General features: G+C 43.8%; 1 protein-coding gene across 2 annotated transcripts in view; it reads left to right on the forward strand.

Moving 5' to 3' along the window:
- The window catches only part of LOC146817301 (isoaspartyl peptidase/L-asparaginase-like), a 1,382,729-nt gene that overhangs the window by 41,120 nt on the left and 1,324,843 nt on the right, over positions 1–16,766 (forward strand). The window contains exons 2-6 of one of the 2 annotated variants that reach the window (XM_085609197.1): positions 11,676–11,768; positions 12,442–12,546; positions 13,660–13,755; positions 13,940–14,044; positions 14,212–15,546. In XM_085609197.1, coding sequence (XP_085465323.1) covers positions 13,671–13,755; positions 13,940–14,044; positions 14,212–14,897 — 876 coding nt within the window. In that variant the 5' untranslated portion in view covers positions 11,676–11,768; positions 12,442–12,546; positions 13,660–13,670 and the 3' untranslated portion in view covers positions 14,898–15,546. Of the gene's footprint in view, positions 1–11,675; positions 11,769–12,441; positions 12,547–13,659; positions 13,756–13,939; positions 14,045–14,211 lie in introns of those variants that run through there. The other variant, XR_014962527.1, reaches the window with a different exon arrangement.

Genomic DNA, 16,766 nt, shown 5'->3' on the forward strand with positions numbered 1-16,766 from the left:
TTAACGGTTGACAAAGTTGATCCTGGAGGCATTCAGGTGTACCTGGAGAGTCCCAGATTGGGGCCTGTGCTGCAAAGTATGGAATTCTCATTCTTCTCCAGATTTGTACCCAAGTCTTTAATGCTGCTCCCAGTATCTTTAATCTGACTTTCTTGTAGAACTGTGGATCTCCATACTTATAAAGAAAAATCTCCTGTCCATGCTCTACATCCTTTAACATTGCCTCAAACAATAGACCTAATGATGAAGAGTCAGTTTTATTGGCCAATATTCTAAAATTTTTGAAATGGAAAGCATAGCAGTAAAAGAGTAAATCAGGTAGCGCTAATCCTCCAACTTTAAGACCTCGTCTTAACTTTTTCCACGCTATCCTGGGGCTTTTTGTGGCCCAGATGAAGGAACCGATTTTTCCTTGTAATTTAGCGATATCCTCTACCTTAAAAGATAATGGAATAGAGTTAAATAAGAAGGTCATCTTTGGCAAGATTATCATTTTTACCAGGTTAACCCTCCCGTAAATGTTTAAAGGGAGGTTAGCCCACCGTGTAAGTAAACCTGCCACCTCTTTAGAAACCCTCTTCCAATTAACTTTGGGAATATCTTCTAGATTTTGAACTAAATTTACGCCCAGATATCTCATTTGGCTCCTAGTTCCTAGACTACCTTTCACTTGATTCCATTTCATTATTTCTGTCTTTTCTTTATTTATTTTATAGCCTTAAACTGCTCCGAACGCTACAGCCTTATCAAACAGCCTAGGTAAGGCTTTTACAGGGTTTGATGTGAACATAAGCAAATCATCCGCATTGAGGGCCAGTTTTAACTCTAACCCCCCCAATTTTAAGAGGAAGAATGCTTGAATCTGCCCTAAGCCAGCATACAAACGGCTCAATATATAAATTGAACAGGAGGGGTGACAGGGGGCATCCCTGCCTAGTACCTCTTGTAATATTAAACCAGTCTGTCAGTGCACCATTCACTAAAATTTTAGCTTTCGGGTTGAAATACAGAGACTTCACAGTCTGAACAAAATTTTGAGGAAAGCCAAACTTATATAATGTCTCCCAAAGATATGCCCAATTTACCTGTTCGAAAGCCTTTGCGGCATCTATTGCAACTATTGTAAGGGGGAGCTTCTTTACTTCCGCTATATCAATTGCACCCATTACCCGGAAAGTGAGCTCATTTAGTTGCCTCCCCGGTATGAATCCTCTCTGGTCAGGATGGACTATAGTCTTGATATATTTAGCTAGTCTTGTTGCTAAGATGCCTGCAAAGATCTTCTGATCAGAATTTAACAGGGAAATTGACCTTTAGGACTCAATCTTCTGAGGATCCTTATTGGGTTTTATAATCAGGGACACCGTCGCCTCAGCCCAAGAACTTGGGGTAAATTCCCTTTCGAGATATATTTTATTTAAAAGATTTTTAAGACTGGTACCACCTTATCTAACATTCCTAAATATACCTCGATAGGCAGCCCATCGGGGCCAGCTGCTTTACCCCTGGCCATTTGTTTACAATGTGCCCTGACCTCCTCCTCCGTTATATTTGCTTGCAGAAATAATTTATGCTCTTCAGTCAACTGAGGGAGAGTTATTTGATTTAACCATGCCTTAGCTCTCTTATGGCCTGATTCAATATCCTCCTTATATAAATCATTCATAACAAATCTTGCCTCTTCCCGAATTTCATCCTCATCGAATAATAGAACCCCTGTCTTTCTATGGGTTAAGCTCTTTATCCAACTCCTTGCCCTGTCTGCCCTAGCCTTCCATGCTAAGAGGGAACTACATTTCTCGCCATATGCAAAATGCTGGAGCTTACTAACTTTCCACCTGTTAATACGTTTCTTATCCAGATTGGCCTGATATTCTGCCTATAAACCTTCCAACTCTTTTTCCAAGCATAGGATCGAATCCTGGGACACCAGGGACACCAGGGACGCCTTCTGTAAGTTCAACTCTTTTTCCTTTATCTTCTTCATCAGCTCCTCTTCTCCTTTTTTTTATACTTTTCCTCTTATTAATCATACTGGAGGAAAGTAACCCTCTTAAATAGGCTTTAAAAGCCTACCAAACTATCTGGACATTTGCTGTACCGATGTTAAACTTAAAGTAGTCGTCGATTTTTTCTCCCAATTCCAACATCACTGACTCATCCAATAGTGTGGTTCTATCGAGCGTCCACCTTCTCTGGGGTTCTTTTTGCTTATACCCCAAACTCATCTCTACAGCTGAATGATCTGATAGGATTGCAGGAATATGCAGTATTGACTCAACTACTGATAACAACCCCTGATCCACAAGAAAATAGTCTATTCTTGAGTGGTGTTTATGCCTCTTGCTATAGAAGGTGAAGTCCCTATCTTTCCCCTTCTTACATCTCCAAATATCAAGCAGATTGAAATCCTTGATCATATTTTTTAGTGCTATAGACGTTCTTATTGGGGTATTATATTTTACTTTAGAAGTACGATCTAGCTCCTTATTTAATATTAAATTAAAATCTCCCCCTATTATAATCAGTGCAGTGATATTCAAGAGACTGGCCTCTAGCTTCAAGAGTGCTCCTGGGTTATCATCGTTTGGCCCATAATATCCTGCACAAGCCAATTGCATTCCTTTAACCGTCAGGGTGACCTTGTGTGGAGTTCCTTTTGTGGTGTGCCTCGGATGTTGTTGCTGTGCGTGTGTTGCTCAAACGCTTTACAGATTGCCTCCGGGATATGCCTGACAGCTTGTGCTAAGCTACCAAGGGGGTGAGTAGGGGTTATCTTTAGCTTGTAACTCCCTTACCCTGACTAGAGTGGTGTTTTCTGCCTAGCTTTGGCGCAAACCTTAGCCAACCAGAAATCCAATTTCTAATACTGCCCATTCTCTTTTATATCATCAAATATATAAATTCCTCCAAGAAAATCTTTTGACAATCTGGTGAGTTAATTTTTTGCTTTTGTGCATGATGTTAGCTTGGCCAAAGATTGTCCCCTGGTCATTATCGTGGGTGATTTAAATGCAAAGGTCTCAAATGTGGTATCTGCATCCTTTGCTAATGCTGAAAATGAAGAATTGTGGCCCATTTGGGAGTTCTCTTTACCAGCAAAATCTAGAATTGAAAAACACATCTTTTTGTAGATTGAAATTTTTGGGACGTATGACATGGCTATTTTAAATAGAAGAACTCCAGCAGGAGTTCCTGCTGCAGACACTTTTCAGTCTTTTATTCAGAGTTTACTTGATTATGTTTTTGTTTCTTATCAGATTTCGGGGCCTGTGAGGTTTTCATTGTACGTCCTACTGTTATAAGTGATCACTGTCTAATTGATATACTACTATAGACTTTAAACTGTGGGAAATAGCTCTTGGGAATCCCTCTTTACGTAGGATCAGTTTTAAGAAATGTAATGGTCATATCTTTTGGGCATTTAAGAACATTGTGTCTTAAGTTTTATGATTAGAAGTATGTGGACCATTTTGAATGAGTCTGAAGGGGATGACTGTATATCCACTTATGAATCCCATATGGAGTGGTTTCATAAATTAATTCTTCGAGTATAGGCTCCCAGCAGCTGAAAATGTGTAATCCTAAATTGAAGGTGTTAAATCTGAAAATGTATTATCTCACAAGGAAACAGCATTTATTGTTGTACTTGTCTAGACACAGAGGATGCAGATTCAAAGCAGGAGGGAATGATATGCTAAGTGGATTAACTTGAGAGAGGCCTCAAACTCAAGGGATTCACTGAAATCCTGGCAAATGATAGCTGAATATTGTGATGCTAGAGTGACTGTGCATGCCATTTCCATCCTAAAGAATGTCTGGGTATCAAATATCTCGAAGTTGTATTCAACCTATATTGAGGAAGTTGACCCACTTGTACTCTGTGTGAATGATGAGATGATGGTGGCATATCGTGCTGCTTCCATACCTGAGAATGCCAGGTTTAGATAAAACTCTAGGAGGCAGATTTACAAGCCCCTTGCGACACTTTTGTGCCGCTGTTGTGTCAGTTTTGTGACTCAGCGGCAGCATAAACAATGCGGCCAATTTACAACGTGATGCTTCTAGGGAGATGCGTCACGTTGTAAAGCCCTGCCTTACATTATACCTGCATCAGGTATAATGTATGCAGGGTGGGCGTTCCCACACAGGAAAGCCTTGTAGAAGTGACAAAGTGAAATCTACAAGATTTCACTGTGCCACTTCTAGGATGCCACTGCGTCAAAACCTTATGCCTGCTTGAAGCAGGCGTAAGGAGTGACGCAGTACAATGTTTAAGGCCTCCCCATGCATTGCGTCGTGCTTGTGACACAAATCCAACAATGCGTAACTTTCGTGGCCTCCGTTTTAATAATCCCAATAGGAACCGCAAGAGGCCGGTTGTTCTTGAACATCAAGGGGCAGATTTACAAATAACTGACGCATCTGTAGAGATGCGTCAGCATTTGTGATGCATCTGTCAATCCTTGTACCATGGTACGCCATATTGTACATATGGCGCATCCATGGCGGCACAAGGGTATCACAGGCCGGCGCAGGGAAACTGATGCATCTCTTGAGATGCATCAGTTTCTTGTAAATCTGCCCCTTGATGTTCAAGAACAATCGGCCCATTGAGATTCCTATTGGGGTTATTTAAAAGGAGGCCGCAGTATGGGGGTCTTTTTTTGGCCATTTGTTCCGTTGTATAAGAAGGGTCCCAAATACTAGCCTGCAAGATTTAGGCAGGTAGCACTTATGGATGCAACTGGCAAGCTCTTTGCCAAGAGTGTGCTTTTCCGTCTACAACAGTGGGTAGAAGAAAATAATATTATTCCTCTGGAACAAGCAGGCTTTAGGTGAAATCATGCCCCATTGATAATATTGCGATCCTCCAGATGATAATTGAGAAATAAACCCTGTCTTGGGATGCCTGTGTTTCCAGCTTTTATTGATTTCTACACGGTGTTTGACAAAGTTGATCGCCAAACGCTGCGGAGAAAGATTATGCGCCACGGTGCCCCACGCCATCTCTTAAGGCTGATTATCGAATTCCACTCTGATAACTGGTGTCAAATTCTCATGGAAAGGACACAGGATTTATCTTGAAAGGTTAAAATGCAAAATGGTTTAAAGCAAGGCTGCTTGTTGACCCCCCTGTTGTTTTCACTCTAGTATTTATATGATCTACCCGGTCAGGCTCAGGGGGATCCCCAAAGGCTTTCACAATGTCTGTCTCTTCCCTGCTATATACTGACAATGTGGTTATAATGGATTTAAGCCCCATTGACTTGCAATGTCACCTTGATGAAATTTTCAGAGGTTTACTTTTTTTTAAATGAATACCACCAACAGTAAGATCATGGGTTTTTGAAAGAAGGGAACAAGAAAGCGGGAGAAGTTAAATTGGTTTTTAGTGGAAGAGAAACTAGAAATGGTGGGTTTGTACATCTATTTGGGCAAAATCTTTTCACGTTGGGGGTGAGATGTCGATCATCTGAGCCACTTTCTCAGGCAAATGCTCTCATAAGGTAATATAAATCATGTGGGAGACACCATTTTGGGAGTGTTTTGTCTGTGTTTAGGGTTAAACTTACCCCCTCATTATGTTGTGTGTGTGAGGAGTTGGACATGAGAAGCTGGGGCTTTATAGACCAAATGAAAGGACTTGGGGGCATATTAACAAGGAACAGGGAAAATTAACGCTAAGGGCGCTTAGCGTTAATTTTTTTAACGCCCACTATCGCTGGATATTATTGCCTGGTTATCGCATTATTAACAACGCTAACCGCCTAGGCGATAAAAAATCCAGCGATAGCGGCATTTTGGGAGGTTATCGCTGGTAATGCAGCGATAAAACTACAAGGATAGGGATATCCTTGTTGATAGCCCATGGTGGACTTAGCCATGTAATCCACCTCTCATTGGATTACATGGCTAAGTCTGAAAATAAGCAGACGTAATAAAGCAGCGTTAACCGTGGTTAGCGCTGCTTTGTTTGTCTCTAACAGGGTTAGCGTGAAGCTTGATAATAGGAGAAATGTCGCTTAGCGACATTTCTCCTATTATTTTGCTCTGGAACGCCCACTTTGCATCTCATTAGAGATGCAAAGGAAAGCGTAATGAAAAAGGGTGCTAACATGCGATTTTGCATGTTAGCACCCTGTTGTTGATAGGGCGGTATTTTTATCTCCGCTTCTTTGGCTTTTAAAGCCAAAAAAGTGGAGATAAAGCCCTTGTTAATGTACCCCATAATCTCCATAAGATCTGCAATCTGAACTCTCTTGCCTCCCCCCATGCCCCATGCCCGACGCTTGGAGTTTGGTTTATGCTCCTCTTATCCTTTTGCCTTGGTGCTAGTTTTGAGGTTTTTACAATCAAGATCTAAACCATGCATTAGTTGTATGTCCAATGATGCATAATACACAATGCCACTTTTTAAAGCCTTTATTTCTCAAACATAACATACGTTCTGCTCTGGAAGCTCACACATGTCTTGTGTCTTCCCCAAATGAAATGGTTTTTCATAAGATCTTATTTTTTACACACTTTTTAAATCTCTAATAATGTATTTGCATGAATTAGTGGTCTGGTTTGTGATGTATAATGCATGTTCTGGTTTTTTAATAGTTATTGATTTGCTTTGCATGCAATGTAATTTTATAAGAATCTTATTTTGGTATGTTCTATGCTGCTCAATGCATGATGTCACTTTTCAAGGCTGTTGTCACTTTTTAATCACAACTGTTGACATTGTTGCACTGTAAAATGTATTTTTGTATTGTTGCCTATGCAGACCTCGATTGGAATTCTAAGTCACATTAATAAATAAATACGAGTGACCTACCAAAAGGTTTTGGGCGAAAATCCCACTGTCAGATTTTAGTGACAAATCTATGTTTCGGACACTCAGGTACACATTGGCTTTAACTGGGTGTTATCATTTTATGAGGCATTCATAATTGGGACCTTAGGGATGGCGTTGGCCTTCATGCACAACAGCATAAATATTACAGATGGTGGACATTATTTATGTTGTTTTCCTCTTTAGCTGTGTATTTGGTGTTGGTGTGTGTGTGTGTGTGCTTGCGTATGTGTGTGCATGTGTGTGTTTGGGTGTATGTTTGTGGGATGTCCCAGATTAAATGAGTGCTACTTTATGACTTACTTTTGTCAGTCTCAGTGTTCCTGTGACATCCAACTTGTTTGTGAGGATGATCATTTTGCTGTACTCTTGTGTGTGGTATCACCATTGGTTGATCCAGATGTATGTGATAGCCAGACATACATTCTGCAGCTTTTTGTTTGTATTGTTAGTCAGAGTTATTTTTCATTATTTTAGATATCTTTCTATTGCCATGTTCACCTATTACATGATATAGCATCAATTGGAAAGTGCTGCCTGTACATCTGTCATTCTTACAAAATACCAAGCATTCCACCATCTATTGTCATGCTAAAATGTCTAGGTGTCACACCGAGATTGCATTATGCCATGAAGCACTCGGTTACAAGATGAACAAGTTCTGTATCCCGGGGTCAAGTACCCTCCCTGTATTCCATCCATTCACCCCACTCGCTGTCATTCGTCCATTGACATCCCCGGACCCCATGTAAAATTTTCCCAAACGTGCAACACCGGTCCGTACTCGCCCTCCATTTGGCTAGCAATGGGTGGAGTCTGGATTTTCTCCACTGATGGGCTATGTTGTGCTTACCTATTACAAATACCCAGTTGTACAAATGCATTTTCTGCATGGGTGAACACCTAGTCATCCGGCATATTTAGCAGTGCCGTTTTCGGGGCACGATTGAGTATCTTACTCATCACTGCTCCCAAAGTGTCACATATACCATCCCAGTACTCTACATCCCCATCTAGTTGTATGAGGTCTTTCTCAGCTGTTTGATATTTAAGGCAGCTTGGAATGTCACTTCTATGCACTTGCCATAGTCGATACAGAGTCCAGTAGACAGGGTGTAAGTATTTGAGCTGAATTAATCTACGTCTAGCTGAGATTGCAGTCTCACTTGGGGCCATGATCATGGCTATTTATTTGGAATTCTCAAGGGGACCTACATCAGTTTCCCATTACAAACTCACAGCGAGGAAACAGTCCGGCGTGTGAATAATTAGTGGTTTGTAAATCATGTTGGCTGTCAAGGAGCTAGATTCATCCAGATCCATGGCAACAGGTGTGTAGGCCCTAAATGTATATCTGAGCTGCGGATATCTGAAAAACTGAGATCATTCAAGATTGAATTCCAATTGTAGTTTCTCAAGGGATTTCAGACTAGAGGGTCCAACAATGTGGCCCAGGCATGAGAGCCCAATGGAGTCCCATCCCTCAAAGCCCAGGGCAGACATCTGAGGCAAATGAGTGCCACACCGCAATGGTCTTTCCTCCGTGAGCCTCCCCTCCCACCCAATATGTCCATACAATGACTTCCATAACTTCATTATGGACTCCATTGCAAAAGAGGCCCTTACAGACAATTTCTCACCATCTAAATAGTATGGGTGGGAAGCATTTCCAATGAGTCTCCACTCCAGTCTATATGTCAGATCATAGGTTGTGCCATAGACCCAATAATTAACAACCAGGAAGTGCGATGCCCTCTAGGACTATGTCTATCATTGCAATAACCCCATTTTATGTACATTTACAGCATTTGGTATAGACCATTCAGGGCCAGCTACCTCCCCATATGAACTTAGTGAGAGTATTGTTGAAAGTAGCAACAAGTCAGTTGTGTTTTTAAAAGGGGTAATTTTGTAAAATGTATAGGATCTTAAGCAAGGTAACCATTTTAAGCATTACCTCTCTACCCTGGAAAGACAAAGGGTGTGTTGCTCAGCATTGTGTGTCTCCCCTAGTGGTGTTCAGCAGAGGTATGATATTCATCTCTCTAGCACTCAATACTGTATCTGTGATATTCTTCTCAAGTTTGTTTTGCATTTGAAATCATTTCATATTCAGTGTAACATAGTACTTGCATCATTCAGATTGAGAAGTTTGGTTACATCCATTGACTATTTTTATATTTATTATATGGTATGTTATGTCTTGTTGCCAATGTGGTTGTGTGCTTGTTTATGTGGACATGGTGTAAATTTCTATAGTAGTAAATGATTCATTAGTGAGTGAACTAGGCAGGAGGGAGGAAATGTGGCGTAGGAGCTAAAGCTGGTAATCTTGGAGCTAGGGAACCAGGTTTAAATCCCAACCTTATTTCAAAATCCTGGATTCTGGACAAACCACTTAACCTCTCTGGGCCCAATTCACAGAACTCACTTAAGACAAAATCCTAAACTTACTTCTTTCGGCATTCACAGAATGAACGTACTACTTCTGGTATTCACAGAATGCACTTACTACTTTTGGCATTCACTGAATGAACGTACTACTTTTGGTATTCACAGAATGGATTTATGTCTACTAACTTTACGTCCGCAATCGGGCCGGAATTTCTGCACTCGGAGCGGCATTTCTGCTCCCGGGCCGGAATCTCTGCCTCCGGGCCAGAATCTCCTCTTCCGGGCCGGAACTCCCGCTTTTTTGCCGGAATTCCTCCATTTTGACCTGATGAATGTTTCAAGTGCCTACCATCCCCCACCACATTCAGCGCTGAAGTCAATTAACGCTAATTGCAAGACCAGCCCCATCAAACATGTAAAAGCAGCACACATTGAAGGAACAGGTTTGGCCACAGAGAGTTCATGTTTACAATCGCTGTACATTGCCAGAAGATAATGGAACAAATGAGGAGGAAGAAGAACTTTACCACTGAGGAGACCACCATGCTTGTGGAGTACATAGTGAGGCACCACAAATGCCTATATGGTCTCCCACCTTACTGCACCAGTGGCACGCAGAAGGCAGCTGTATGGCAGCAATTGGCCACTGCTGTCACAGCATTGGGGGAGGAGAGGCGCACAGTCCAGGAAATCAAGAAGAAGAGGCAGTATGAAAAACAGAGGGTGAAGGACAAATACTCCAGGATCGAATTGAACAGGATCCTCCCTGCCCCACACTCCAGACCCCGCCTCTGTCTCACCCCACTAGAGGAGGATATCCTCACCACAATCCACCCCCACATGCTCCATGGGCTGCCTGTTAGTGACGTCCGCTACGTGGTACCAGGTAAATGGATGACAAGAAAAAGTGTATTAAAGATTGGCTGTGTTGCACTGGCATTGTGAGTAAGGAAGTTGTCCAAAGTGTATATAAAAATATAGTCAGTCAGAGACTCACGTGTACGGCAGCTCTATGGAAGCAATTAGCCACTACTGTCACAGCATTGGGGGAGGAAAGGCGCACAGTCCAGGACATCAACAAGGAGGGGCAGTATGAAAAGCAGAGGGTGAAGGACAAGTACTCCAGGATCGAATTGAACAGGATCCTCCCTGCCCCACACTCCGGACCCCACCTCCGTCTCACCTCACTAGAGGAGGATATCCTCACCACAATCCACCCCCACATGCTCCATGGGCTGCCTGTTAGTGATGTTCCATACGTGGTACCAGGTAAATGGGATGACAAGAAAAAGTGTATGAAAGATTGTCTGTGTTGCACTGGCATTGTGAGTAAGGAAGTTGTCCAAAGTGTATATAAAAATATAGTCAGTCAGAGTCTCATTTGTTACCCTCTGTATGTTGCACCACAAGTCCCAGAATCCTTTGTATTAGAAATGGCACATCCCTCTCCCACTATTGAAAACATGGGCACAGTACTGCTGCTGTACATACCTAACCCTGTTAAGTTGCAATTGACAAAGTGCCCTTTCCACTCATCCAGATGTGTCTGAGTCAGTCAAAAAAGTAAGGGGTTGAGGAGCATATGAAAATCAACTGACAAATGAATTGGGACAATACAAGGGAGCAGATTTACAAGGACTGGCACATCCCTGCATATTAGCAGGGATGCACCACCACTGATGCGACATGCAATTCTACCCTTGCTCCACCACGGATACGTCGCATTTACAGTGCTGTGCACTGTGGCGCAGGGATAGACAGATGTGTGTCGCTTCTGATGGCGTAAGGGCGGCACTTTGCTGGGGTTGTGCCACAAGTGCAACACAACTCCAACAATGTTCATGGAGCGCCCTTACCTAGCATGCTGCGCCACTCCTTACGTCTGCTTTAAGCAGGTGTAAGGTTTCGTCGTAGGGGCCTCTTTAAAGTGACTCCGTGAAATCTTGTAGATTTCACTGCATCACTTTTACAAGGCATTGCACAGAGGAATGGCCACCCTGCTTACATTAAACCCTGACGCAGGTTTAATGTTGCGCAGGGCTCTACAATGTGACGCATCTCCCGAGATGTGTCACGTTGTAACTAAGTCGCAACGTGGCGCATGGTGTGCGGCAACAGCGGCTTAAATGTCTTTCAAGGGGCCTGTAAATCTGCCACAAATTATCCAAGAAGTAATTCACCCTGTGTCAGCAAAAATCACAAATCAGGAGGGGAGAGAATCCTCAGATCAAAGTATGTCATTCACATATTCCGTTCTTCATTTCCCACCCTACCACACATTACATCTCCAACGCCCCACTGCACGAACCTGCCCCGTCTGCCACAGTACTTCACAACACTGTTAGCATGCAGAAGATATGAGGAAATGCCTGAAAAGTTCCACATGTACATTTCCCATTTGTTTTTTTTCTCTCTTCTCACCTATTGACATATTCAGCCAGAGCACAGACAACTGCAGTTGCAGAGGTCCCTGCATCTTCTGGGAGGAAACAACATCGTCCAGAGCAAGGCATGCCATCCTCACAAACTGGTAGGTCTAACTGGTCAGGAGATGGTCAAAAGGCATACATTGTCATGAGACAACAGAGGGACAAATAGTGCCCGTATATGTAAGGTAACCAGAGATGAAAAACTAGCTTAAAAACTATTGAATTTGTCAATGGACATTCACCTTTAGCAAATGACATATGTGAATAGCGGAAGATAAAATATAATATGTCTTGGCTCATCATACCTTTCTAATTGGTGAACATAACATGTATTCCACCGACAGTCCCAGACCTGGGAATTCAATCCTGCAATCGAGTGCCACAACAAGTCAAAAGGGTGTCCCCACTATATTGTAATAGTGTCTGTAGACATAATCAAGAATTCCAATGTTAACAAATCAAGTGAGATACCATTGTCAGTAGTATTGACAATGCATCCACTGTCCAACTTATACTGTTTTCACTATACATGAAATCGCCCAGGCCACCCAGCTGGTTATGTACTTCTAACATTGTCTTGTCATTTTGATAGACGTTGCTTCTAGGTAGTGGGCCCATTATAAGTTATATGTGGGATCACTCATGATATTAAGTTCTACACACTTTTGCAACAGTGGTGCCCACAACTGCTTGTGCTTATCCTTTGGGCCTGAAATTGAGTGCATCACATGTGGCAGCAGAAATGTAAAGTTGCTGACACACTTATCATTGTAGGTACAATGATGCCCTCCCAGAATCAATGACACATACTGACTTCTGCTACAAGGCTGGCTGTGACATCTGGTCCGGGACCACACACTGGACCGGGGCTAGGCCATGGTGAGTAAACCCAATAATAATGAACCTGAATGCTCATTAAATGTGCCCTTGATCTCTACCGTATGTTGTATGTGTTGTAGAACACTGTTGTCCTGCATCACAATATGCTCACATATGGCATTTAATTACATACCAGATCAGACTTTGGTGGCTAATGAAAGTATGACACAAAATGTATGCCAAGTGAGTGCAGAATGGACATAAAATAGTACAATGTGTCATATGAAGTGTCCAAAACACAACTGGCTTGCAATTCAATGAAAACTCCCTAGCAAAATACCTATGGTAAAATCATATTGAAATTGGTATGGATGAAGTCTCACACTGATGCCAGTTGTGTACCTTTGAGATGGGTGTATGGGCTGCTAAGCTGAATCTCCATGCAGTTACATTTTCAAATCACTTGGCTGAAAAGCAACATGGTAATCCAGTGCAGGCGGAAAGCATCAAAGCTTCTCAACTTAGCCGCAATGTGGGATCATTGCCAAATGTTGCATTCTGCTTGCCTCCTCTTCTACTGTATTCACATATATAGGTGAGTGGTTGACATATGAGGTTAGGATGTCTGCTGTACAAGACACCATCTGTTGTCAGCTAAATACCACCATGATGTTGGAAATAGGGTAAGTAAACAGAGGACACTCAAGGGATGGACATAAGAAATCTGTGTTCTCTCAGTCAGAAATGAGCTTTGTGACTTCTTGAGTAGGAAAGCACAAATGAACCACATTATGTACCTGACTATTGCACATCTCACACATGAACACCATTTGACTTGTCAACAGACAACATTACACTCATGAAACCAGTTGGTCTTAATGGTGAAGGGGAAATCAGTGCGGAGGAGTCCGTTTATTTATCCCCTTCCTTGAAATATCAGTAACCTTTTCATACAAGTTTGTCTGTTGATGTGTCATCTCATTGATGTCAGTGCTGTGTAGAGCTAACGGCTGGCAGCTGCTGCATGTGAGCAGGGGCCCACATGCAAAGTCCATGAGGGAAACATGCTGCACATTGTCCTGGATTATCTGGTCAATGGTTATTAAGAATGGTATGTTAGCTCATAGCTACCATCCGTTGTACTGAAATATGGACATGTATGTCTCATCACAGCTGCTGACAGGATGACACCAGTGAAGCATACACCATCCCGGGAAATGCATGACATCCTGGCTGCAGCAGTGAAACCCTCTCACACCTGTCCATCAGGTAATTCTGGCATAAAGTGTGTCACTAGCTTAGATTACTAAACTATGACAGAGATCAAGATCCCATTCTGTATGGAATCAGCAGTTGTTGTTTACAAAGTGACATACATATTATGAGTGTCACATGTGCCTGTTTGTCAATTAGTAATACAGATCATTGAGAATGTTGTCACTTCCCTCTACAGCTGCAGGATTGGGGACTACTATGTCAATGACATCAAGGAGCAGACAGGTTCAGCAGTTGATATCAGGGGGGATCGCAAAGGGACAGAGAGTTGTGGCTGGAGCTGGTGAGTTTGCTTGTATTTTGTAAATCTCCGTGAAACACCTAAGTGAGCTGTCATTCGTGTAGGTACCCTAACCAGGTCACATGATCCTCATCTGATTATGCTAAGTACAGTTAACCACATGTAATACCAGGTCAATCACCAACACGTTTGCAACCTCTGTGTTCCAGGGGATGAAGAGGATGAGGATGGCGGACCTACAACCAGTGTGGGCCAACGGGAAATCAGAGGGGAGAATCCACTGATCCTTCAGGCAGTAATATCGGCAGCAAGTACTGCGCAAGAGGAGGAGGCAGTTACTGAGGACAAAGACTTGGAAGATGATGGCAACTCTATGTCCATCCACTCCGGGGATGACAATTCGGATGCCATTAACAGCAATCTACCACATTGGCAAAATCATTCATGGTATCACATCCTCCGCCCAGCAACATTCGTCAGCCTCCTCCAAAACAAACAATTGCCTGTCCCCAGCATAGATCTAACCAGCCACAGCCCTCATGCTGCCCAACCCAGACATCACTCCCTCACAGCCCTCACATCCAGGACCAACATGGTGGTTCTCCTACATGCTCTTACCTCTATAGTGTATCTCTGGCATCCTCTCCACCATCTGGGGGAAGTACCAACCCTGTTGTGGTGCAGGTATCCTCTGGGCACCATTCTCCTGCCCACAGGCTTCCACCTGCCATATCCCCCCTGCTATTGGACCTGCTGGTCCCATCCATGGCAGAGACCTGCAGAGAGGGCCTGCACCTGCATATGGTGGCCAGTGGGAGCTGTACTTCTTCCAACAGCAGACAGATTTGAGGCAGGACATTCATGCCATAGGTGCTACCCTGTCAGACATGTCTGATGCCCTGCAGGACATGGTCCAATTCCCCCAGGTGGTGGACAGACTGAGCCATGTTTTGGATAGGATGGATAGAGCTTGGCAGGACATGTCTAGGAATATGAGAGACATGATATCCATCCAAAGGGAAGAGAGTGCATGACACCATGCCTTGGCCATGAAGATGATGGAGGGCAGGCTGAAAGTGATCCAAAGTCTCCCTTCAACGTCAATGCAGGGAGGGGAGCCATCATATCTGCCTGCAGGACAGCATATCCACACACCTGTACCACTAAATGCCCAGGACCACAGCAAAGGTACACATCCACACCGATGCCCTGAACAGGCACTCCCACCACCTGCACAACCACCAGCAACCCTTGTACAGTTACCCCAACCACCTGCACAACCAACAGCAACCCCTGTACAGGCACCCCCACCACCTGCACAACCACCAGCAACCCCTGTACAGGCACTCCACCACCTGCACAACCACCAGCAAACCCTGTACAGGCACATGGACAACACCCACATACACGTAGGCAACCAGCCAGACCTGATCCCTCACAGCGATCATCACCTTCAAAATTGCAATGTTGCAAGAACGCTCGCCATTGACAAAATCCCAAAAACAAATTGACCACTGTGAATATGTGTACAGAAAAAGTAAAGATCTTCCCAAGTAAGAATCTGTTGTGTCTCATGTCCTGTATAACGATGTAGGTGGCCTGGAGATGTGAGGAGGCATGTGTGTGTGTGACACAATTACAAGTGTAACCCATCATTGCAACACGCCATAATGTGCATAGCAGAAGACTCACCATATAAGTGTCCATTTTCTGCACCAGACATTCACAATGAAGTCAAACAAGTTAAAGTAAGTAGGATTCCTCAAAAATATTTATGTATGATTATAAGAACAACCTTCCGTTTGGAAGGGAGAAAGGAAAACAAATGATGATCTTAATACAGATGGAGGGAGAAAGGAAAACAAATGATGATCTTAATACAGATGGAGAGGGGAACTTGGATTGGGGTGGGGCAACAAAAATATAAAACATCAGGGACCATCAGGGAAACCAGTCTATTTACAAGGGGAATATAATTTTTTGTCCACAAAGATGTATCAGTCAAAAAGTCAGGTGTCCTTCTTGTCATCCTCTACTACCACAATGTCCAGATCCTCCGAGTCTGATGCAGGTACACGCCTAGCCGGTGCAGGAATGGGCACCACATGGGTTCGGGACACACGAGGGGTACAGGGGCAAACAGTGTGGGCCAACCGACAGGGGGAGACATTAACGGGGGTATGGGAAGGGAGTTGGGAAACAACAGACGACATGGCTGTGGCCAGTGAATTGACGCTGGTGGTGAGGGTGGCCAGAGCTCCGACAATCTCCGCTCGCATCATGCGTATCTCCAAACACACTTGCAGCATGATGCGAGTGGACTAGTCCCTCACACATCGACCTCAAGTCCTCTGGGACAGCCACAGGAGGAACAACACAGGGAGGGGCCTGGGTGGAAGAGGAGGGATGTGGTGCCTCAGGCCCAGAGCCGATGTTGTGGTCGAGCAGGCAGCTACGATGAGGGGGACTGGTTGCAGGGGATGCAGCTGGAGTCCCTGATGGAATGGGGGCCTCTGGAGATAGGGAGGGGCTGATGGCAGGCCCAGGTTGTGTATTAGCCTGCCCCGAGGACACCTCGACCGAACCCACAGGTGAATAGTCTGGGGAAGAGTAGCTCTCCACAACCCCATGGTCTGAGGTGTTGGGTTCTCCCCCCCACGTCAATGTCCACAGCCTCCACCCGGGCTGTAGCTCCAGATTTGTGTTCCTTGTCAGTCCGGGTGGGCGCAATCCCCTTGCCTCCAGATGTTGAGGGTCCCTCCTC

The sequence above is a fragment of the Triturus cristatus genome, chromosome 6 (assembly GCF_964204655.1).
Source record: "Triturus cristatus chromosome 6, aTriCri1.1, whole genome shotgun sequence".
In the NCBI taxonomy this organism is placed as follows: Eukaryota; Metazoa; Chordata; class Amphibia; order Caudata; family Salamandridae; genus Triturus; species Triturus cristatus.